Source organism: Doryrhamphus excisus, chromosome 3 (genome assembly GCF_030265055.1).
Source record: "Doryrhamphus excisus isolate RoL2022-K1 chromosome 3, RoL_Dexc_1.0, whole genome shotgun sequence".
NCBI classification, from domain to species: Eukaryota; Metazoa; Chordata; class Actinopteri; order Syngnathiformes; family Syngnathidae; genus Doryrhamphus; species Doryrhamphus excisus.
In genome coordinates, this window is record NC_080468.1 from 5,255,628 (window position 1) to 5,281,146 (window position 25,519).

A 25,519-nucleotide genomic window follows, 5' to 3' on the forward strand; every position below is an offset into this window, starting at 1 on the left:
CTATGCCGCTTATCCTCACTAGGGTCATAGGTATGCTGGAGCCTAAACCAGAACAGCAACATGCATAATCACAAATTTGTCACTTGTACTCCAAGTTAGCATCTACTGTATTTACTGTATCTACTGTATATCAATCAATTATCTTAAGTGTTAATAAAGCCTTGTTATTGTTATCTTTGTAAATTCAACTGACCATGGTGTTCAAGCTCATTTAAAAGCAACTACATGCACCCAACCCTGTCTGTCCGACTGGAATATCTGCATTTTTCTCCATAGTCATGATACCTGAGAAGTCCTTGTTTATTCCAGAGTGGAAGTCACAGTTAAAAAAAAAAATCGAGAATGGCACCTGTTGGCAGCAATTGTAACTTAAAGCATCAGCATGTAATGACATAACAGCGACAAACTCTTAAAAGCGACTTTGTAATGATGTTCTGACAGTGTATCTGCAAAAAGTGGATAATATCGCTTCTTGGGCCTATGCAAATACTCCATATAAGACGGGCATGGACTGCCGGGTGACACAGGAGTGGATTTTCATATACCCAATCCCAGGCCAGGGTAGAAGAAAAATTGACTCCCATTCCCATCCCGCTCCTGTGCTGCTCTTATTTTTTTCTCTTAGTGCAGTAATACAGTCAACATTTTCAAACATGAAGATGGGAAAACAAAGGGCTGTACGGCAGACGAGTGGTTAGCGTGCAGGCCTCACATCTCTGAGACCGGAGTTCAATCCCACCCTCAGCCATCTCTGTGTGGAGTTTGCATGTTCTCCCCGTGCATGCGTGGGTTTTCTCCGGGGACTCCGGCTTCCTCCCACATTCCCCAAAAATATGCATGCTCCAAATTGTCCATAGGTATGAATGTGAGTGTGAATGGTTGTTTGTCTACATGTGCCCTGTGATTGGCTGGCGACCGAGTCCAGGGTGTACCCCGCCTTTCACCCGACGACAGCAACCCTCGTGAGGATAAGCGGTAAAAAATTAATGAATATACATACTGTACCATCCCAATCATGTGATTAATAGTCAAGTTGACTCGCCTCCCATTGGATTTCTGAAAAAATGTCAGGCTCCAGCGTGGACAATCACAGCTCTTAAAGCTACAGACACAGCTTACTAAACGCACTAAATTTCTGTCTCAAAATTCCAGTGTCAGAGCTCGATATTGGACTTGGACTTGTGTTGTGTTAGTGCTTGGACAGACATTGCGGATGATCAAGGTAACATGTTTAGTCATCAGACGCCCATTTTCTGATATAAATTCCTCCGTGTTTGTCATAACAACGCAATTGTTTTTTTTATTGTGTGTGAGTAAGTGGCCCCTGCTCTCAGACAGATTAGTCATGAAAGCGCTGAGGGCAAATAGTTGAGCATCACAGTAATGGTGTTTCTGTTTTTTCCTTGACCCCTTTTCACATCCATTTCACTCCTTAAACTTTTCCTGAATCCAATACTCAAGTTTGAAGATGGAAAATGAGACATATATGAAAAAACAACAGAATATTTTAGCTGCATAAAAATGATCTCAGTTATTCCAGGAAAACTTGTACACTTGCATACCCCACTACTCCACTACCGCTGCCCTTTTGGAGGTGTGGCAACTTTTTGCAGTGTTTCTCCCCGGAGACAACTTGCATGCCTTCCTGCCGCAGATGAATGACACAGCACCAAGACATGACAGCCATGTCCCAAAAACAGCCTCCCACCCTAGCGGTCCAATGTGCCGTCCAAGAGGTCACCAGAATGCCATTCGGGGTCCGGCATGTGTGTTGCAACCCCCCCGCCCCCCTTTTCCTGCTGAGGTTGCACATAGCAGTTGATCCCATGGGTGGCTTTGAGGGAAAGACAGAAAGACAGAGTGCTATCTGTGTTTGTAAATGAGCTTTGAAAATATATAGGAGTCTATACTAAAGACCAAAAGCAATGAAAACACATCAACTACTGTACTATGCTTAGTCTAATTCAGGTAAAATGTACAGAATACATGCATGTGCCTATGATAGAGGGACATGTTTTTGGCTTTTTTGGTTTATTTTATGGTTCACTGATAATGTTTTTTTTTTTTTACCAAGCATTGACATTTCAATTATGTTTGTCTGTCCTTGAACACACCATACTTGTACACTGTGAGATGTTGCGGAAGCACTAGCTTCGGCAGTGGATCCGGTTCACAACTCACAATGAGGTGAACACAAGTTAATATAAGTTATCCATCCATTTTCTATGCTTTAGCCTATCCCAGCTGTCTTTGGGCGAGAGGCGGGGTACACCCCGGACTGGTCGCCAGCCAATCACAGGGCACATATACACAAACAACCATTCACACTCACATTCATACCTATGGACAATTTGGAGTCACCAATTAACCTAGCGTGTTTTTGGAATGTGGGAGGAAACCGGAGTACCCGGAGAAAAACCACGCATGCACGGGGAGAACATGCAAACTCCACACAGAGATGCCCAAGCGGAGATTCAAAACCAGGTCTTCCCGATCTCCTGACTGTGTGGCCAACATTCTAGCCACTTGTCCACTGTGCAGCAATATATAAATTATAATAATAAGCAATATAAGTTGTTAATGGAATCACAACAGGAAAGCAGTGTGGATTATGTAGATGCAGCTTGTGTAGCCTGCTAGCCTGCTAGCCTCTAGCGCGGGTGTCCAAAATATATCCAGCGAGTGCTGCATACTGCATACTGCATACAAAAAATTATGCTGAGCCACTTTGATACATTATGTATATTAAATCTGTTAAAAGCAATCCAATATACTGTAGGTCAATACAGTATATGCTAAGCTATCTGAATTTAACATCTAGTACATCTAGATTTAGTTCAGGTGACAAAACAAATGTTTATGTTGCTTCTGAAATATTTACATCACTGAGATGATGCAAATGCTGTTTTCGTCTATACAAACATTCCCTCAGACTTCTCACTTCAAGTCACACTCGTTGGAAAAGTGCGTCTTGCAGTAGACCGCCAGCACGATTGCTCCTATGGGTACCAGTAACTGATGATTCAGCTGTGAGATATGTTAAGTGTTGCAACACAAGGCATGGACGCGTCTGCTAACACACAAAGTGTGAATTGTGTGCACTAAAAGACAGGCATTTTCTTGTTTTTGAAAACCGCGTCTATTTTGAAACGGAATATTCTGAAATGCATCCAAATGCCAAAAATACATCAGATAGGAACAGAATAGTGACCCACATAGATTTGTGTAAAACCAAATTGACTTACTACTCACTTAATATGAACGATTGTTCCCCTGAATTTCATTAGAACATGAATAACTCAATAATAATAATAATGCCTTCCACTCTTATCAAAAACAAGATAACTCCAGCAATGTTTTGGCTTTTTTGCAACTAATGGTACGTTATTGTTATGAACTAAATACTTGGAATTCTCTTGATGGTGATGACGTGCTTGCCGTGAGTTAAAAATGTTCCGGTTTTCTAATTCATGTTTCAAAGTTTCTGGTAAAGTTGGAAGATTTGGTTTGAGACAGGTGGCTAGCTCAATGTTTACTTAGTGTTATTGCTAGGTTATTGCTCTTTTCCTGTGGGAGAAGAAATTTATTCATTCATTCATTCTCTACTGCTTATGCTGGAGCCAAATTTTTAAAAATGTATTTAATATAATATAATAATAATTATAATAATATAATATAATATAATATAATATAATATAATATAATATAATATAATATAATATAATATAATATATATAATATTTTCTATATACAAATAGGTCCCTTCCTACCTCCCCTTCCCCTCTCGCCTGAAGACACCTGGGATAGCGCCAGCATACCCGCGACCCTGGTGAGGATAAGCAGCATAGAAAACAGATGGATGTATCCATTAGATTTACACATATCGGAATTGGTTGATATCAGAATAAAAAAATGGGAGTTAGACAATATTGGCATATTGGATAGCGCCAAATAAGCCACTATCGGACATGCCTAATAATCACACATTAATACCAGTGATGTGCCTTATAAAAATATCACTAGGTTTAACCATAACGTCACCCTGTAGTCCTCCTGCGCGGATGTTTAAGTTCCTCGAGTTGAGGCGGTGCAATGCAGCCAGCATGAATGAGTGTTCAAGACTTAAATTTCAACATAATGTAGACTTAATATTAAAAACTGTTAGCTGTCTTATCTGCACAAACCTATTTAACGGTGTGTTGAAATGCTCAACATCTGTTCGTCTCCATTTCCTGTCTCTCTCTCTGTCATCTAATTGTCAGCACTTACAAGGCAGCAGTGATCACAGGCTACATTCTGTTAGCCTCGCTGCTGCTGGTGTCCCACAGGAGGAATGCAAACAAGCGGGAAACTCTTCCAAGAATCCACAGTTGAGGACCTTTCTGGAATGTCCTAACGAGGCTGCACCGCTGTGTTTACAGTTCCAGACCGATGGCAACCCTGCAATCTGCCCTACCAGCATGTCATTATCTTCTCTCTTCAGGGGGACATGGAGGAACACATATTTCTTCTTCCTAAGTAAAAGTCAGCAAGAGAAAAATGCAAGTGCATTATTTAACAATAAAGTACAAAGGACATGGATGGGCCGATGTCTTTTGTTTTTCTTAACAATCTGCAGCTGTGTTCTTGGAATGGATAGGTTAAATGATAGGTTGCGAATTGTTATAAAACAAGCACCACCTCCTTTCAGGGCGTACTCACAAAACACCAATCACACCGTGCCTGGGCCCACTTACATTCAAAGCGGGCGAACGGTAGTATCAGTATTGGATTGATACTATGTTGATCAGATTGATATTTTTCAGTTCTCTGACATGTATACTTTCAGAAATATTGTGTTTTTTAGTCATTGAATAAGTCATTGGGCACAGTACCATTTTCTTTACTGCTTTCACAATATTGACCTTATTTTCTCAAACATTTGTGTATGTAATGTGTTAAAAGGGAACATGGGAATAATTATATTGTTTTGTTGAAAATTGTATTGTTATGTATTCTTATTTTATATATAATTTGGGGGGGGGGGGTTATTGACCGTGACGCATTTCCAACTCATTTTTAATTATAAAAAAGTTACTATATAATATATATTTTAGTCGAGTGGTTAGCGCGTAGACCTCACAGCTAGGAGACCAGGATTCAATTCCACCCTCGGCCATCTCTGTGTGGAGTTTGCATGTGAGTATGAATGGTTGTTTGTCTATATGTGCCCTGTGATTGGCTGGCGACCAGTCCAGGGTGTACCCCGCCTCTCGCCCCAAGACAGCTGGGATTGGCTCCAGCACCCCCGCGACCCTCGTGAGGAAAAAGCGGTAGAAAATAAATGAATGAATGAATATATATTTTATATATTTTATTTTAGAAACACTGGCTAAATCAGAAAATAATTCAATGATACATCATCCATACCTTCCCCGTATTTACTTGGTATCAGAATACCAGAGTTTGCAGTATCGGCCGACCCTACGTCACACCTACAGCACATCATGTTTGACTAGTGTGAGTGCCCTGATCTGCACCCGAGTACGGCACACTTCCCCTGCTTTGGTACAACTGGAAGAGGTGGGCCTAAATAAGCGTTTTCAAGCATAAAACTAAAATAGTATAACGCATTCAAAGATGTTGACGTAGTATACAACTAGCATGTCACTAGGTATCAGTAATGACACTATAACATATAAACAACACGCTTTAATTGTAGGTTTGAATTCCTATATCTCATAACAGAATAATAATAATAAATAGTAAAGTAATAAAACAATAATAAAAACACTGTCTACTGTTGGTAAACTAAAACTCAAATCTGAACCCTTGGCAACACTCCCTGTCTGCTACTCACTTTGCACCCCTAAGGAACACATTTATTTCAAGACACACAAGTCTTATTTGTGTCTTAAATGGCTTTTTTACTCTTTTATGTCTACTATATTGGGTAATATGAGTGTAAAACTGACTATAGGGGTATTAGTTCATGTCCAAAGGGCTCTAATAATGTTAAAAACTGTATTTTAAACGTTTTAAATAGGTTTTCACAAAAATATTCCACTTATCCTACTTCACGAACATCCACTTATCACAGTTGGGTCTGGAACCAATTATTTGCAATAAACGAGGGCTTACTGTAATACTATGTCCACGCCACTTTAAGAGAATACATGTTTTTGTTTGGTTGGAGAAGCTTGTGATCGTGTTGACAGTGTGCTCTGGTCTACTTCAGTTACAGCGTACACACATACACACTCAAAAAAGGACATTATTGACTTCACAGCGCTCTTATGTAACTCTGGAATGTTGGAAGTGGACCATGGCACTAAATTAACACATTGTATGACTAAATGATGGCGTTCCTTCGGGGCATGTACATCTTTACAAATAAAACTTTAGATTTATCTACAAAAAAAAAATGCAGCTGGACAGCAATGCGGCTCTGCATTAAGCTGTTGGTAGATTTACTGCGACGGGCTCCAAAAGAAAAGTTAACATAGCATGAGTTGCAAAAGTGCACCTGGATTCTAAGTACTATATGTAGAAGATATTAAACTGTCACAACTAAAATACCAATATTTTGCTTTTATGTAATAGAAAAAGAACCCCATACAGAAATACAGTAAGGACTTCAAATCTTCAAAAAAATTGGTATGAGCCTGATATTTGTAAAGGTGTTATATAGTGCTACATGTAAGTCTGCATAGGAAATGCATACCTACCAAAATGTACAAATTTATAGTACTCAACACGCAATTTGACTCCTGAATACGCTTGTAGCTCAACATTTTGTTGCATTTTGCTGGTTTCAGTTTCAAGTTCAGTCTGTACAGTACAGGAAAATATTTATAAATATTATGAGCTTGTCTAGAGCATTTCAAATCGGGCAGGCGTGAAAACATTTCTGGACCTTTGGGGGGGGGCATGGCACAAAATAACTGAGAAACACTGCTTTCCAACACTTTCATGTGATGTTGCACGTATCAGTATCGGTTGATAACGGAATCGGAAATTGAAAGTTGGACAATATCGGCATATAGGTTATCGCCAAAAATGGCAATATCCGACAGCCCTAATAAATATATATATACCATGTGGATTTATTGTAGACTAGATAATGATGAGTTGTCATGTGGTGAAGTTTCATTGCCCATGGGTTGGTCTCATGGGTGGACAAAATACACATTGCGCAATACTCAGTGGGTGTCTACATAATTTAAGGATTGGTTTTGGTGGCCTATACAGTATAAAGGCCACAAAAAGGCCAGCACTGTTAGTCCAGTGAACGGCATCACGCCACATCTATCACGCGAATAGCATGGGCTGTTTCCAACTCACAATCTGAAACCCATATGAACGCCACAACATGATAGGGTCTGTTGATGACAAACCACGTCCAGAGCGGGAGAGAGTGACAACTCCTGACCAGGATCGCTACATCCGGTTGCAACACTTGTGGGACTGGTTTCACTGTGCCAGTTGTACATCGTGGTTGAAAACCCACAAGGCGTTCCACGTGCCAATGTAGTAGTAAGTCATTTCACATTTCTCTTACTACTATGCTCCATAGTAGCATTTTGCCATTTTTTTATTTTCTAAATATTTCAACTTTCTTCCTTAACAATCTTTGAAAGTTTCCTTTTCTTAAAATTTTATTTTTCTCTTTTCTTTCTTCTCTCGTTTTGTCTTCTATTTGTACGACTGTTAATCATTAAGAGTGTTTCATTGTTTTTAACAGATGCATAGTAAACAGTACACAGTTCAAATGCTACCAAAAACATTGCCTTTACAGTTAATAAAGGCTTTATTATGGCATTTTTGTCAGGGTACCAATATATTATACACTCTTTCAAACTTTTATTCCTGCGACAGTGGACCATCTTCTTGTATGCAAACCCTTAATACATAAATGGCAGAAGTTGTGGTTAAAACACCTGCCCCCACAAAAATGTAATTACGTAAAATGAGAAATGTTTAAATGTTGCTGCTATTGAATGAGAGCCAGACATGATGACTCAGTAGTGGAGAACGAGGAGGCACGCTCTTCCTCCTTTCTGTAGTATTTGCCCACGGCACTTGGCCTCTTTTTAGAATCTCTGTGGCCGAGCAGGATGGTTCAAGCATGGAATTTCACCTGTCGTATTTTTCCAAAGGATTCCAAGGCTGTGATCAACACACTCCGGGCAGTGTGTGTGTTGGTGTACTGTAGGTTCTTTTATTCATCTCAGAGCTTTGACTTGGTTTTCCCACTTCCTCAAGAGACTCATTATCATAGCAAGAACCCTACAACACATTTTTAATCATTAACCTAGTATTATGTATGTTTCAGGTGAAATCAAAAGGCACCAAAACAGCACTCTCCATGCAATGTCATGGCTGATATTAACTCTGCTGAGCCCCTCCAGCAGCATCCACTGCCTTTGAACCGCCGATGCAGCAGACACCCTTTTTGGTGCCCTTGGCATCCCAAAGAGGAGACAAAATGCCTTGTACCCGTTCATCGGACAGTCAAACTAGGGAATTGCCAACAAAACAAAAGTTCCTCTGGACCTAAAAGTGCTAAATAGTGTCTGCATGCTCCCAAATCGGTACTGAGGTGGTATTCATCCCCAAATTTTGCCCACACTTGCAAGTACAGCCGGTTAGGACCGGTGCTTTATAGCCGCTGCCCGACAGAGATCACATCGCAAGCCTCAAACTCACCACACACTGCCAAGTGCTCACCCCCAAATGCCGCACCAATCTAAAGCTTTTCAAAGCAATTCTGGAGTGGAGGTGGAGCTGATTGGCGGAGGGGATCGGCGTTAGAAAGCAAGTATCGGACGATTTTTCAATGATATCGACTATTTATAGACCTACATAAATTGAAAAATTTACAGTTGATGTGATCACTATCAGTATCGGCCAATCTCACTCATGGATGTTCGGTATCAGAATCGGCAGAATCCAACCCTAATTGGAGTATCCAATAGTAATGATACATATTATGATTATATGAAAATACTGTTTCATGTAAAGTGTTTCAATGTGATATTCCTAGTCCAGGGAGGGGGGCATCTAGCAGAGACAAGTTTTTTCCCACTTTAAATATTTGAGCATGGTATGTACCAGAAAGATGGGGTAATACTGACTAACATCACAGTGTGGGGGTTATGATGGGAAGGAATAAACTGTGTTAGCAGATGTTTTCATGAAAGCATGCCCTGCAGCTGGGATGATTTTTTTAAGACTGCTTTTTGGCCTCAAGCTGAGGAATTTGGTGCATACTTATTCCTTTTGACATACATTCTTATGACAGTATCTGATGATTTGTTGCGCTCGCGGTGTCAATGTTCCTCATACAGTTGGATAAGCAGCACAGATGACAGATGGATGTTTTTGAAGACATTCAGGAATGAGCATGTGTCCCATCCTCTGTTTTGGGCCTGTAGAAGCGAGGTCGTCATGGCAACCAAATACCGAGGGGTGTAAAATGTGCGCACGCTGGTTGGCGGAGCTCCACCTATCTGGCAGCCATGCTAAAACTCTGGAAGTCCCATGACAAAAACAACATTCCACATCTAAGTGATAGTCTTGGAGGAATTCCTGTTAACAGAGGCATTTCTCAGGGTTCATACCTTCCTGTATTAGAACCATCTGCTGTGATGAGAGTGTGAATTCCTCGTCATATCAGCAGAGATTGTGCAACTGCCATTGTTGCACCTAGGATTGTATTATGGCACTACCAGGACCAGAGTTGTTGCACTATATCGTTGTCAACAGTGCTTGTGCTAATTAAAAGCATTCATGATGAAATGGTAGCATTAAAAAAAAGTTTTTCTTACCTCTGTCAAGCATGGCTGTTCATTTGTGGGTGATTTATTTTTATCAGGATTATGCAAAAACTACACCGCTGCTTTGCATGCAATCTTGTGGATAGCAAAAACCCCTTCGAGTTTGGTGCACATGGAAATAAAAATGAAATGCCATTTGTGGTTACCCCTAAGGGTTTTTCTTCGGAAGACATGTCATGATACATCTATTATAGTGCCTTTAAAGTGTGCACCAAATTTAATTCGGTTGAATTTTTGCTAAATATCATCAAAAATTACTATTTACAATGGTTGCAGCATATTGATTTAGGGGTCATTGTATCATTGTATGAAAGCCAAATGAGGAAGTCAGTACGCGTTTCATCATGTGAATCTGTATTTGTGACAATATGGGTAAAGTATTGAACACCTCTTCATTTGCAAATTTCACTATTTTGTAGCATACTTTGTCTGTAAAGTCCAATAATACAATTGTTCCTTTATTTTTTGATAATGTACCCTTTCTGTTTTTGGATTGCTCCTACTGCACTCCAGCTTACATGTGGCATCCTCGGGTGTCTGCATGAGATTGAGGGATGTTGTGGAAAGCCCACTGTAGGATGCCATCCAAGGAGGCCTGCTAACACACACACACACCTAGACTGAGGCCGAGTGTGACATCATATGGTAAGCATCTACATAATCTTGAACCATCCTCTCAAATTTGTTACTACATTCACATCAGGTTTGGTTTTAAGTGTTTTGGAGTCACTGAAGAGTCAGCAGAAATTAGATTACTTGTAATTGAGTTTGACTTGTTAGAACAACAGCGTCAAAACTCTGAGTTAATAACTTTGAGTATTCACTTGAGAGCAATATCATGGAACACACATTTAAAGATAGAATGCAACGCAACAGTGAAGAAACTCTCCAACACACCTGACTCTAATCTATGCGGCCACATGTGCCACAAACGACACCAAATGCATGTAACTGAGCACCACTCACGTCCCCCAGGATGGAGTCCAGTTCTTCTTGATGCATGGATGAGCTCTGGTCATGGCCGCGTGAGTTCTGAATCTAATGGAATCCAATAACATGGCCTCAGTTTTGACTGACACTGCTTGAGAGCTATCTGTATAACAGTGTGTTTATTATTCTGAATGTAGATACAACACCGTATTACATTCTTGTACATGATTAACTCTCTAAAGGGCCCATTTATGAGAACCAGAAACTGTCAGATTGTGCAGGTGTACCTAAAAAAATGACCGGTTAGGACCCACCTGAAAACATGATGGCTCCATCGCCTTTTCTGCAGAGCTGACCAATGTCCTAGAGCAGGACAAACAGATGGATCTCCCACTGACAAACACAAATATTTTTCATTACATGATATATGATGTGAATGGTTGTTTGTCTATGTGTGCCTTCCGATTGACTGGCGACCAGTATACCCAATTCCGCGCCTCTCACCAGACGTCAGCTGGGATAGGCTCCAGCATACCCGTAACCCCAGTGAGGACAAGCGGTGGAGGAAAATGGGCGTATAGGCAGATAATATATGATATGTTGTATGTGGTTGTAATTTTGCATTTCTTTAATTCAATAAAAAATATATTTTGATTTATATTTTGAATTGTCCCATCAAAAGCACTCAATAAACAGTTCTACTGGTCATATTGCTCGGTTTGTCACAAAGGTATTATTTTAATAAAATGTTAATTGTTGTGTATGTATTTGATATTGTTATACTTATGTTATATATTATTATGTTATATCGTCTCGTCTTAGTGCACAATAAAAAACAACAACAAGGAATCCACAGGGAGCTCAATTGAGGCTTACATGGAGAAGTGGCAGCGTAGATGGTAACGCTTGGAACACTGAAGGCAGCGGGTCAGTTCTCCTCCTCCCAGGTGACAAATACCGCACGCATCCCTCATACCCACCAAGTCTCCACCTGGGCACTATGCATTCCATTTCAGCCACAAATTATGCAAAGTCGTCTTCATGCTTGGAGTCATCGAGGTGCAGGACTTACCTCTTTTATGGAGGCTGAAGAGGACAACAGGGGGAAGAATGAGATGTCTATGGTGGAGCTGTTAGTGCTGGTCTGCTGAGGCTGCAGGGATAACAAGCAGTAATTAAAACAAAAAGAAAAATAAATGACGGAAATTGGACAAGTCCATTTCTCCTTGAGAAATTAAAAATTTCAAGTAAAAACCAGCTTTACAGATGCCATTGTCTGTCAAAAATGGGTCTTGTGGGAATAACAGGGTTAAAAAAGTACAGGTATATAATATTTATATCTACATTTGTGCTGTATTTGTGAGTATGTTTAAATCATTATTTTTATTATTTTGTCTTTCTTTCATTCACTTTCCTATTGCCACCAAATTAACTATGGTGGCTCACAGGGTTAAAAAGACATTGTGGCTCGTGAAGAAATCAAGTAGTAGGGATTATGTAAGATAATTCTCACACAATTCTAAACATTAAACGTTTGACACTTGCCTGCAAAGCTTTCTGTATTTTCTGCTTTTTCCCCAATCTGCAGCCGTCACACTGCCAAGAGCCACTGTAGGTTCAAAAGTGAGTAAGAAATCATTGAAACTGTACACATAAGGAAGTAGACTAACGTGCTGTATGTGTAGGTTTGCTTGTTTCAAGTGTGCACGTGACCTGGGTATGGCTGAGAGTGGAGGGTCCAGGCAGGTGAGATGAAAAGCTTGAGGACATCCATCACAACATATCAGCTCGCCTCCATCTTTGCACACCGCACACTCGTCGTCATTGCACTGACTCTGCATGCACATATACAAAGTAAACATGATATAAACACAGGAATAAACACAATGCGGCATAGCACAACATATAGCATAACATAACACAACCATAAACATATTTGGCTATTGAGCAAGCTTACTATCAAACGAACTATATGTACAAGCCTACGTTTGTCTCCCTCTGGTGATGCAATGTTGTCATGGCAGCTTTGGATTTCAGCTCTTTACATTTGTAGAGCTCTCCCCCAACTTTGATGCACTTTCTTGCAGAACCTGAGGACCACAGTTCAAGTAAATCTTATCACATGCAGCTGTTGATTCATGAATTGTCATTTAAGGGGTTTAATCTTCGTAATTGAGAACACTTGGTGGTGACTACCGTCAGAGCCTGACACATGATGCTTGATTTTGATCTTCTCTCTGGAGGATCCATGCTGTGACAGCTCGCTGGTGGACATGGCAGCAGATGAAGAGGAGGGGTTTGCTCTTTGGGCCGACACTGACACATATTTGAACAAATGGTAGTGTGCCTCACTTTACATTACTTGTTTTTTTGTTGTTGTTTTGTTTTAAATGAAGACAGTATTACCAGATGTTGCCTGCTGGGGAGGAGCTTCACGCTTCACTCGGTACAGCTTCACTTTTCCAGCTAGAGGAAATAAAACAATATTTCTGAGTGAATATGTCCATATGTTATTACCAGTTTTATTCCATTTTTGTATTATTCATTGTAGCATTAAGGTCAAAATGTTTTCTTCACGTTAAATTATAGCTTTAGAATCGCCCCAATACCGTATTTTACAGTGTTAAAAGCACAAGTAGTTGGAGCAAAAGTAGAAAATAACCATTAAGAGAGTTTTTTGTGGAAGCCCGTTCCCGCTGATGGTAAGTCATAATTATGAGACAAAAAGTCAAGGTTATAAGATAAAAAGTCATAATTATTCGATTCAAAAAAGTCAAATTAGGAGTTACAAACCCGCCTTCTTGACTTGTCAAAAATGGCGACACAAGGTGGGTATCCGACTGAACAAGAATGCGACCGCGGACAACTCATTACACATGTAGCAAACGTCAAACATTAACAAAAGGCCAATAGTATACCCGCCGACAATTGTGTCGCCATTTTTGCCAAGTGATGAAGGCGGCACCTGTGGCACATGCGCAGTTTGTATCTCGTAATTTCGACTTTTAATCTCAGAATTATGACTATTTAGCTAATTTTGACTTTCTTATCTCATAATTTCGACTTTTTATCTCATAATTATGATTTACTATTGTAATTTTTTTCAGTGGCGGAAACTGGCTTCCATAGTTTTTTAGAAGTTGGTTCAGCAGTTTTTGTGTAACAAATTTCCTTGCAGGAGGTATTGTATACCTTGTCCAGGATTTGCACCAGTGTGATAAAGTGAATGTTGATCATCTCCGTCTTTGTGGCTCCTCTTCTTGCTGTGAGTCTTGTTGCCTTGAAGATATGCACTATTGCCTGCAACCATCAGTCATTCAAGAACTGCACATACTATACTGTAAGTCTATTAAATTAAAACTGGAAGGGTTTTGAACTTAGGTGAGAGCCTCTGGTGGTCCTTAAACGTTACATACTAGAATTAGCGAGCAGAGGTTGCAGCTTAGGGTAGCTGTCCCGGTTGTAGGCCTTGTTCAAGTTCCTCCAGAAGGCCTGGATGGTGGAAGGACCTTGCTCCAGCAGCCAGGAAAGAAGCGAGTACATGGCCTTGTGGATCCCTTCGTTAACCTCCTTCTCCAGCGTGTCCTAACAATTGATACAAAGCGATAAATCTGCAGACTGGATGCATCCATATAAGCATCATGAGAAGTGCATTAAACGTACTGTAGCTACACCGGATGTAAACACAACTGACAACAAGATGGAGGATGAGAATCATTTGGTAGCATGGACAACTTTTAGAGCTGGAAATTTTTGGAAATTTGTAAAAAAAAAAAATTGTAAAAATTACATATAAAATAATAATAATGAAATAAATCGTATTGTATGCATTTTTTTTAAATATGACTTTGCTGGCATGTCTGCTTATGACAAGAAAATGTTCAACTAAATGTAATTACATTTTATTTTATTGAGTAAATGATTCATTTTCTATGCTTGCTTTAAATTTGACTATAAAACAGACAGGATTTATTGCATTAAAGTACAAATAAGACAGCAAAATCACAGAAATATCAGAAAACTAAGTTCATAATATGTAAATAATGTTTTTCCACCCCCAAATTTGTAGTTAATCCCCCCCCCCCAAAAAATGTCTATTAACCAACATCATTAACCAGGACGTTGGACATGAGTGGTTGAGATTAGGTATGTCTCACCTTCAGCAGTTGCTCACTGATGATGTTTTTATCAGCCAGGCCGTGAACCAGAGGGAAGGCGTCATCCACGGCCATGGCAATGTCAGTACGAAGGCCCCTTAAGAGCGAGCCCAGCTTTGTGTCCTTGAGGGTCTCCACTCTGGACATGATCTACTTCAAGGGAAGTGTCAAACAATGTGAGGGAACTTAACTAAGAGCACTTTAGTGGTCTTTCACATGGAGGAGGTGTGGCCTCAAGGGAGAAAAGGAAAGCAAATATGCATTAATGTAGACAAATCAACTCATTTGTGACATTGCGGCACTAATATAAACGGTCTATCCACGCAGTGACCCAGAAGGGGGATCAAGTGACATGGCATCCATCCAGGGGAATACCTCAAATCACAGTGTCAGTTTATTGCTCCTAAAAGGTTCTTTCCACCTCAGTTCCCCTGTCCCCGTCAACTGTCAACTTCTCCCAAACCTACATTCACCACCTGATTGACAGCAAGAAAAAAAACTCATTAAAGAGGCACATGCTAGCAAAAACACAAACTATTGTTCTTCAGTTGGCTCAGGCATCTAGTCCTCTCTGGTGAGGTGTTCCAGGCATGCCCCGGCCAGGAGGAGGCCACAGGGAAGACTTAGGGCATGCTGGAAGGATTATGTCTCACAGTTGGCCTGGGAACACCGTGGTGTCCTCTCTGTGGAACTGGCCCACGACCTGGACCCGGATAAAAGAAATGGTTGGATAATGAGCAAACAAAAAAATATATTAAAATAATATAAAATAAACCTTGTGGTTGACTCCCATCCAGTTTAAGAGTCTATTTTCTCTCTTGACCAATGTCATCTGGGAAAGGCTACTATGATAAGAACAAAACAAATGTCACAAAATGAATGAATTAAGAAAAGAATCAAATGATATACAATCAAAATAAAAAATAAATAACCGGGCAATTGCAGTTGTAAAGTCAATGCAGCGAGCCAGCACGCCCTCTTGCTGCAAAAAGCAGTAATGCAAGACAATACAAAGTACAGTAAGGGTGGAAGTTTTTTCACAATATTTTTTTTCAAGCATTAATAATATTTGATTAGCTAAAAACACAATGCAGCTTGTGTGACAAATATTATTGACGATTTGGCCAACATACTGGAGGGTAAAATGAAAGCAAACGTGAATAATTAATATCATTATGAACAATAATAGTCCTAAAACTACCTAACAAATCTCAGCTCTTTACTGCTCGGCACGTTAATGAAAAGAAAATTGTTTTAAAAATGTGTGTATATGAAAGCATGTTGGCGCAATGTGGGTTGATAGTTAGGAGAGTGAAGCCCTTTAATCTGTCATTTATTAATCATGAAACATTATTACATTATTCATACTGGTGAACAAGGACCACTTGTACAGAGAGGACGTTCACAACATACATATTACATTATTATATACAGTGTTGCAGTGCATTACAATGGATCGTTATATGTATGTGCACATCCGGGATGGAGGGATGGGGAAGAAAGAGGAGGAGGGAATAGTTGAGGGATTTTTTCGAGTGTACATTATTATGATAATTATTATTATTATTAATATTTTCAAAGCACAGTACAATTTCTTTCTATAAAAGTTGAACCCATAGAGAGATCGAGAGTGCCACGTTTTCACAGCTACCGTTATGTGCGCCTACAGGAAATGGTGTGGGAATGACGCTATCGAGAGAGAAGATGCTAGAAAACATTCGAAAGAGAAGTCAGCCGCCGTCCAGAGGGATCACTGAAAAGGCAGGCAAAGGGTCAAAAGGTTAAAAAAATGAAAAAAGATCAGCGTGCATGCGTGCTGCGGACATTCAAACATGTTCAGCCGTTTTGGAAAATGGCTGACCAACATCCCCCCATTATCTCCTTTTATTTTTAGGCATCATTTTTGGTGCTTTCCCTTTTTATATATAAAAAAATACAAAACATAACAGCAAAAAGAAACTCCCTTTTAGTTTAGCAGTTGTATTCCTTTTCTGCATTGTTTTATGTTTCCAGACCCCCTTTTTTGTCCTCCTGTCACTTACATATTGACAAAGTATACAATATTTTACAACTGAACAACTGATTGAGAGTTTGAACGTTTGATTTGTCCAATCAGATACATCACATGTCCCAATTAACTGGAAGCTAACCAGTAGTAGTTAAGCAAAACAACAAGCTTTATGGTGTGAAGGGGAGCTGACCAATCACAGCTCTGTATTAACATGAGCACCCGCCCTCAGGAACGCTCGGCTCCGCTGGTTTGTCCAGCTTGATGTCAATCACTAAAAAGGCATCGGTTAAGGAAGTCATATTTGTAATTCATCAAATATCCCCTGCAGTGTCACCCAAATGCGGCTCGGAAATACCGGAAACAGGATCGGTTCTAAGCATGTACAGAACGCATCTATACCCGGTCGGTCTACTTTTCGGCAGTCACGTGTTAGGCAAGCCTGCTTGTGGTCCACATGTGGAATCTACATGTACGTCATCCGTCGATCTATATTATGGCACTTACAGATCATAAATGGTTACTACGCATGTGTATTGTACTGTCACAACCCACGCCTCCCAAAAAACATTATTAAGATGGAGTAATTACAACATAATCATTTTTCTCTCATACCACATCCAAATAATATGTTTGTTTTCACCACTGAAAAAATAGCAAAAAAACAAATAGCTTAATCCTCTGGATTAATCCATCATTGAACTCTGCTTATCATTTCCATTCAAATGTCACATATTTTATTTTTTGCTTTATATGGTTTATGGATTTTGATTTATTCATGTATATTTCACACTACTAAATATTTCAGTCATGTGGTACATGCTTTGCGTAAGTTTTTACGAAGATCTGTCTTGGTGAATAAAGACAACAGAAACATCTGCATGCTAGCGAAGTATTTCAATAAGAGTCATTAATAAAATAACTTGATATACTATATATAATATATAATTATATATAAATATATGGAGTTTGCATGTTCTCCCCGTGCATGCGTGGGTTTTCTCCGGGTACTCCGGTTTCCTCCCACATTCCAAAAACATGCTAGGTTAATTGGCCACTCCAAATTGTCCATAGGTATGAATGTGAGTGTGAATGGTTGTTTGTCTATATGTGCCCTGTGATTGGCTGGCGACCAGTCCAGGGTGTACCCCGCCTCTCGCCCGAAGACAGCTGGGATAGGCTCCAGCACCCCCCGCGACCCTCGTGAGGAAAAAGCGGTAGAAAATGAATGAATGAATGAATATAAATATATATATATATAATGAATTATGGTTATTGACCATTCTTGTTCATACTTTCAAAAAATAATAGTAACTACCACAGCACGTGACATCGCAGAAGCGCTGTTGCAAAATTTTGCAAAAGGAGGAAGTGACGTAATGTAGGTCTCGCGCACATGCAGAACCGATCTCATTTCCGGTACTAATCGCTTGGCGACAGGCACTGTGGCCATACATTTGCCTGGATTTTTTTTCATTGATAGCAGCTACATTATGTCAGCGTGACTAGCCAAAAAGAAACTCAACAGATTAAAAATAAAACAAGCCAACATTTCCCTCTCATCAATATTAGTGATGTAAAGGATACTGCCTTCAGGATTTGCATCGTCCAGGCTCTCCATTCCGGGAAGAGCTGCTGCAACACGACGAAACAGCTTGGCGCAGAGAAGAAAACGTTAGAGAGAACAAGTGCATGAAGACAGCAAAAGCAAAATGCAAATTGTTTATATTACACTGCAGATATGTCAACATTAAAGTATTTATAATGAGTGCCTTTGAACATAAGGTCACACTTAATATGCTAACTCACTTACTAATTTGGGTAATAGGTTTTGACCCTCAATGTTTGCCGTATTCATGCTCATAGCCATGTAAGCGAGAAGCCGCTATGAACTAGCAACACATTTTCGAGAAAAAGAAATGTTACTGGTAAAAATTATAATATGCTCATTGTTAAGCATATTAAATTGTAGTTTAGTAATGGCATATAATATAAATTGTGACGTTTGTGTATGTTTACTTGGCACTAGTGAGTACCATTTGGTAACCATAATTAGCATCCTCTTGAATACAAATAAACATGTCGGTGTATATACATAGCTGCCTTTTAAAATGGCTGCAAATATGTATATAAAATAAAGTAAGTAGTAATATAACTTATTAATGCACTGTATTTTATGTGACAGAGTCACCTTGGTAGTGCTTTGACAACATAGTGTAATCACCTGTTTGACATTGCAGCCGGTCTTGGCGCTAGTCTCGATGAACATGACGTTGAGCTCTTTGGCTCGCTGCTCACCCTCCTCGATGGTGATTTGCCTGCCGAAGAGCAGCACACCTCCATCAGGATGCTGACGGTTTGCTTAAAACAAGAGCATCTCCACTGTCTGATGTCACTGCCTCACCTCTTTTCCTCCAGGTCCGTCTTGTTGCCCACCAGCATGATGATGACATCGCTTCCTCTCTCCGTCCTGACATCATCGATCCATTTACAAGTCTGCTGGAATGAGTTGACGTCTAAGGAGGCACATGAATTACTCTTGAGATGAATACAGTATCTATCGGCCCGGGACACTTTTATGATCATTTTGTTCACACTGACACACAATCAATGCAGTCAGATACACAGTAAAAACAAGATGCTCACTTGTGATGTCATAGACCACCACGGCCACCGTGGAGTCTCGTATGTAGCTGGGGATGAGGCTCCTGAAGCGCTCTTGTCCCGCTGTATCCCACAGCTGCAGTCTTACCTACAGATGTACACATACAATGGTGTGAACAAGTGTTTGCCCCCTCCCTGATTTCTTTTTTTTTTTTTTTTGCATATTTGTCACACTTAAACTGTTTCAGATCATATTAACATATTTTAATGTTAGTCAATGACAACACAATTGAACATGGCCCTATGTGAAAATGTGATTGCCCCCTAAGCCTACCACCTGGTTGGGCCACCCTTAGCAGCAACAACAATCAAGTGTTTGTGATAATTTGCAATGAGTCTCTTACAGAGCTGTTTGCAAGTTCATGTTTGCAGAATTGTTGTAATGCAGCCACATTTGGGGTGGGGGGTAAATGCCTATTTAACGTCATGCCACAGCATCTCAATAGGATTCAGGTCAGGACTTTGACTAGGCCACTCCAATGTCTTAATTTGGTTTTTCTTCAGCCATTCATAGGTGGATTTGCTGGTGTGTTTTGGATCATTGTCCTGCTGCAGAACCCAAGTTGGTTTCAGCGTGAGGTCACGAAGCAGTAAAACAGCCCCTTTGCCAGATGTAATGGGGCACACACCTTCCAAAAAGTTCAACTTTCCAATAGTTCAACAGGCCACAGAGTATTTTCCCAAAGGTCTTGGGGATCATCAAGATGTTTGAAACCAGCCTTAATGTTCTTTTTTATTCAGCAGTGGTTTTTGTCTTGGATCTCTGCCATGCGGGCCGTTTTTGCACAGTGTCTTTGAAGACTTACCTTAACTGAAGTAAGTGAGTCCTGCAGTTCTCTGGATGTTGTTGTGGGGTCTTTTGTGACCTCTTGGACGAGTCGTCACTGTGCTCTTAGGGCAACACTGTTCCACGTTTTCAACATTTGTGGCTCTCACTGTGGTTTTGCAGTGTTTTAGAAATGGCTTTGTAACCTTTTCCAGACTGATAGATCTCAATTACCCTCACTTAAGTGATGTTTTAACTTTTTCACACAGGGCCATGTTTGTTTGGATTTCATATTTCAACCTTAACAATACAAGGTCTCATGTAGAAACTGCTTTTTGTGTTCATTTGCATTGCCATTAACCAATATTTCAATTCATTTGATGATCTCAAAAGTGACAAACACGCAAAAAAAATTAGCGAAGGAAGGTAGCAAACACGTTTTCAAACCATATGGACTGTATATTAAACTGTGCATATAAATACTTGGAATTCTGAAGGACTAAAATGCATAGAAAGGTAAAGCACTGATGCTATTAGCAGCAAGTAATCATGTTAGTCAGTGAAGAGAGCACCAATTAAAAATCCCGGATTAGTCAAAAGTGAGAGTAAACTGCAGCGTTTGTTGTCATTTTCCCACCCACTTGCTTACATGTCACAAGCAAGGAAGTGTGTTCAAATGCCTCAAACCACCATAAGAAAAGTTGTATGCCATTATTATCAAACTAGGAAAAAATATTGGAAAAGAAATTCAAAAGTTAGTATTTAAATGCTAAAATACTGCATTCATAGACCCAGATGGAATCTACTTACCGTTCGGTCCTCCAGGTACATGGTCTTGGATAAGAAGTCGATACCAATAGTGGCCTGTGACAAAGAAGGAAAAGGGAGTTATTTACATCAAAGTCTTTATTAATGACAAAAAGACTAAAGATAAACGCTGGAAGAATGAATGAACCTAATAAGGTTCATGTGTTATTGTCCCCTGGACTTAATCAGTCAGGCAAGGATATTAATTCTTCATTATTCGATATTAATACTTCATATTAATTTCTTATCAGACTATCTTCTTCTGATAACAACACAATTGTTGCAAAATCATTAGTATTGTATTCGGGAAAGTGACAACAAAAGTTGCTATATTATTGCAACACCAGCCAGTCTTGTCTTATTAGAGAACATTCACTATTACTTCAATCACATATCGTTATTTTTAATTATTAATTCGGGGTCTCACCTGGTACTTGTTGTCAAAACTGTCATACATGAATCTGGTGATGAGAGACGTTTTGCCCACTACAACAGAGCACAGAGAATTTACGGTTAGTTTACAACAATAGGCTGAGGAAATGTGACATTGATAAATGAATCATGGAAGTGTACATTTTGGATTAGAACACAATAAAAAGGAGATGTGGATGTATTTATTGTGCTATAAAAATATTATAAGAGTTCAACTGAAAAGGACAACAACCGCTGTTTTTTTTCCGAGTATCATCATGTTATTGTATTGTATCACGTGATGACTTTATTCTCATATAAACTTTATTATTGGGGGGAGGGGGGGATTGTATAAAACCATTTTTTTTTCTCATACTATTACAACTTTATGACTGTGTAAACAAAATAAGCGTCACAAACATACCTCACATATGAAGTTGGAATTGCATGTCTTCCTTAATCACAAGCACAGGGGTTACAGTTGGTTGAAGATTTTGTAGCAATGTGTGCAGAGGCTGACATCACATTAGAAAAGTTAGCCAAGCTCCATTCACTTCAATTACTGGCCTAAATTGTCCATTGATATATTGCATCAATAAGTATGGGGATTTTTGCATGTAATTATTCACTAACCCGAAAAGCAGACACACTATGCTGATAAAAATAAGAAAAAAGAAAATGGAAAAATTTTGAATTTGAAAAAGATAACATAGAATTTGGGGGAAAAAATAAAATGGATTTCACAGGGCCCTATCTGTCACAAAATCTCATATTATTAAAAGGTTCTCATGTGCTGTAGGCTTGGGATGATAATAATTCAATAATCAAACAATTAATTTAAATAATTTTGCTGACTTTGTGCATGCGTGTGTGTTTTCCTTATCTCCCACCTCCAAACAGGCAGAAAGAAAGAGTTTGCTCTGTGCTTTGGTTTCAGCATATTGGCACGTTTGTTCCATAGAACAACGGCATGAAAGGAGTGAGCCCTTTTGTCAGTCAGTCATACGGTCTCTTTGTCTTGGTGGGTGGAGTTGGGGCGAGTAGTATACAGAGTGCGGAAGAGTGTATCCTTGTAAGGAGCAATGCAAGGCAACATAGTACAAATGAAATTTTTATATTGCAATACAGCAAGTATATAGTCATGTATGTTTTTTTTCATCTTCCTTTTCTTAAAATCTTGTCTTGCCGTGTTCTTGTAGACCTCTGCACTTTGTGTTATTAGTGACAAATTATTAGTAGTGGTATGAAGTTTTTCCTCTTAACATTACACTTTTTTAGTGTTTTTTTGATTATTTTTACAAATATTTAAACTTTTTTTCTTTTTTCTCATAGTTTTATGACTTTATTTTAATGATATCTTGGCTTCACATTTGTAATAACTGTTTCCCGACCTGCAAACTTTATTTTTCCTCTTAGTATTATGACACTATGGTCTTAATATGTCGTCTTTATTCTTGTAAAATTACTGATCTTTTCTTACATTTTTACGATCATGTTTCATTAGTTATATTAATAAACTGTATGTTTGAATGTGCCTAGGGTTTAATTTAATTTAAAAGAAAAAGCCACGGGCCGCACTTTGGACACCGCTGGGGTACAACTTAATGCTATTAAAATGATTATTATGGATGCTGGTTTCAGGGTGGGCCTGACTTGCCCCATTTTCATTTTTTTTGCTGACATCCCACCCAGAAGCATCCACCGTTAAGTGGGGCCCCCTTACACACACATTTACACAAAAAGGGTTTTGGATGATGGGCAGTGGCCATGCACAGCAGGGCCTCCATTTAGCACCAAGGACAGTAACATTGGCGCACAAGGCCACATACACATCCTAACAATGTCAAAGCACAGACTGTAAAGGCACGTTTTTTTTTACTCTTTGCTGTTGCAGCTGATCCTTATGGGATGCATTGCTACTGCTTTTGTTGGCTCATTATCGATCTGCACTGCATCACATGACAAACACTGCACAAACACAGTCATCCAGCATCTTTTACACACACACACCTTAGTAATATTGTGTAATGCCCACCATGTTGCTGTTATTTGTTTATTTATGAGAGAGAGATAGATGGAGAGAGACAGGCTGGGGGCTGCAGAAACAGACATCGGCAGCAGCCTTTGGGTGTGTCCCGGACTGACACACATGGGGACTGCTTATTTTGCTCGCCTCATGGACAAACATAGCGCGACCGTAACATATAGTATCACATGTGTGCTTTAAAATGGTTTTAAAGGTGTATGAATGGAATTAAAAGGAAATAAAAGGAGGTAGATTGTGCTTGTGGGCTACTGCAGCACATCCGAAGGCACCTCGTGGTATAAAAACGTTAAGTAACAGCAGTTTGTTAAGAATCATATGCTCAATTTAACACATTTTGGTTAGATTATGCGAAATAATGTGCACTTATTGCGCATGCGTCACCCCCAGCGCCGTTCTTATTACGTACTGCAAAACATAACCGAGGAAAAGACACACCCTATATATTGTATATTACATGCATGATCTCGAACATATATGTGGCGGCATGAAGGTAGGGGTGGTGGTGGGTGTAGAGGGGGGGTAGGGGGGTGACTCACCGCTCTGCTCTCCCAAAAAGACGAGTTTGAATTTCCGCAGGGGGTTCCCCAAATCTCCTCCAGCTGACATGACGGCAGGGTGGGGGGGGGAAGCGGATTATTTTAGCCGAAAATATGTCTCGAAGTCTCCCTTTCCGTGGCAGTGATGGGAGGAGAGAGAGAGGGGTGGATGCTCTTCTTCTTCTTCTTCTTCTTCTTCCTCCTCTTCTTCTTCTTCTCTTCTCCGAATGAAGGGGATGCAGCTCGGCGTCGTCCTGTCAGTTAGGCGAGGCAAATACGCATGCGCGACCTCACCTATTTTCATCCATCCCTCACCTTTTTTCGTCCATTGGAAGCTGAAAGTGGACTAGATACAAAATGCACGTTAATTATCAATGGCTGACATATACAAGCTCATTATCTCATTTTTCCACATTAGAAATTAGAATTTGTAGGTTAGAACAAAGCATACAAAACATAACATCATATAAAATACAATATAAGTCACTGTAAATCAATATAATTTATTGTCATTATACCTTTTGGATGAGTTGTCGCTGAGCTCTTGGGGTAATCGTAGTTGGCCTGCCACAGTTGGGCCTTTTTCACACATGTGTAGGTTTGTTTTTTCTCTCCCATAATAAAAAGCTTGATTAAAAAAAACTTACTTTTCAAACAATAAACTTGACCACAATGGGTAAATACAGTATGCACACGACTGACAGGAAACAACAACCCTATGGATTGTGGTCACAATGCTTAGAAATACATGCTAGCATACATATTTTATAATTCTTAGACAAATGCTCAATGACTTGCTTGCTTTAATTTTACACCCATGCTTGTCAGCCCTGCAAATGTGCGTACCTGACTTCATGGCGATTCGGGAAAACACCCTTGAGTTAAAGTGGGTGTTTAGTAGCGACCACTTCACTGTGAGAGAAAACTCAAGTTAATATGATTCATGTGGACTCAGCTTTGGGGTTTAATAACAGTATCACCATGTGGTGTATTTCTCAGAAATATAATAGCATAGGAAGAATGCTCATCTAACGTGTGAATAGTATATAGGAACTACTTCCTGTTTGCAGAAACTGTGGTCCCGTTAGATGAGCTTCAGCTCAGAGGTAGACTAGAATTTGCGGTACACGCAAGTCAGACTCAAATGTAATAGATATTCCATTGTTAAAATGACATCGATTTGGGAGACGCTGTGCTTATGAGTTGTAAAGACCTGAAAATTTCAAATCTATGACTCGACTTGTCTAGTCTTAACTTGAGACTTGACACGAGACTTGCTTAAAAACTTCAGACTTGCAAACTTGCTCCCTACTACCTTGGTCCTACCTCCATAAATTACCATATTGACCTGTTTTTTTTTTATTTGTTTTTTTTT

At 39.6% G+C, this 25,519-nt stretch overlaps 2 protein-coding genes across 2 annotated transcripts; both read right to left on the reverse strand.

Moving 5' to 3' along the window:
- Window positions 1-9,792: 9,792 nt before the first annotated feature.
- Window positions 9,793-16,105, reverse strand: aire (autoimmune regulator). Its single transcript, XM_058069196.1, is given in 13 exon segments — window positions 9,793-10,416; window positions 10,785-10,856; window positions 11,063-11,141; window positions 11,625-11,746; window positions 11,821-11,901; window positions 12,294-12,357; window positions 12,462-12,583; window positions 12,639-12,838; window positions 12,945-13,064; window positions 13,155-13,214; window positions 13,667-13,713; window positions 14,161-14,333; window positions 14,906-16,105. Coding segments are annotated over 13 exon segments (1,371 nt in total). The 5' UTR covers window positions 15,053-16,105; the 3' UTR covers window positions 9,793-10,332.
- Window positions 16,106-16,221: 116 nt separating this feature from the next.
- On the reverse strand, window positions 16,222-24,410 carry rab6bb (RAB6B, member RAS oncogene family b). Its single transcript, XM_058068904.1, has 8 exons — window positions 24,145-24,410; window positions 21,578-21,636; window positions 21,154-21,207; window positions 19,560-19,665; window positions 19,318-19,429; window positions 19,138-19,231; window positions 18,501-18,567; window positions 16,222-17,187 (listed from the first exon to the last, which is right to left on the reverse strand). The coding sequence occupies exons 1-8, from the start codon at window positions 24,212-24,214 to the stop codon at window positions 17,123-17,125; spliced, it is 627 nt and encodes a 208-aa protein (XP_057924887.1). The 5' UTR covers window positions 24,215-24,410; the 3' UTR covers window positions 16,222-17,122.
- Between the last annotated feature and the right edge of the window lie 1,109 nt (window positions 24,411-25,519).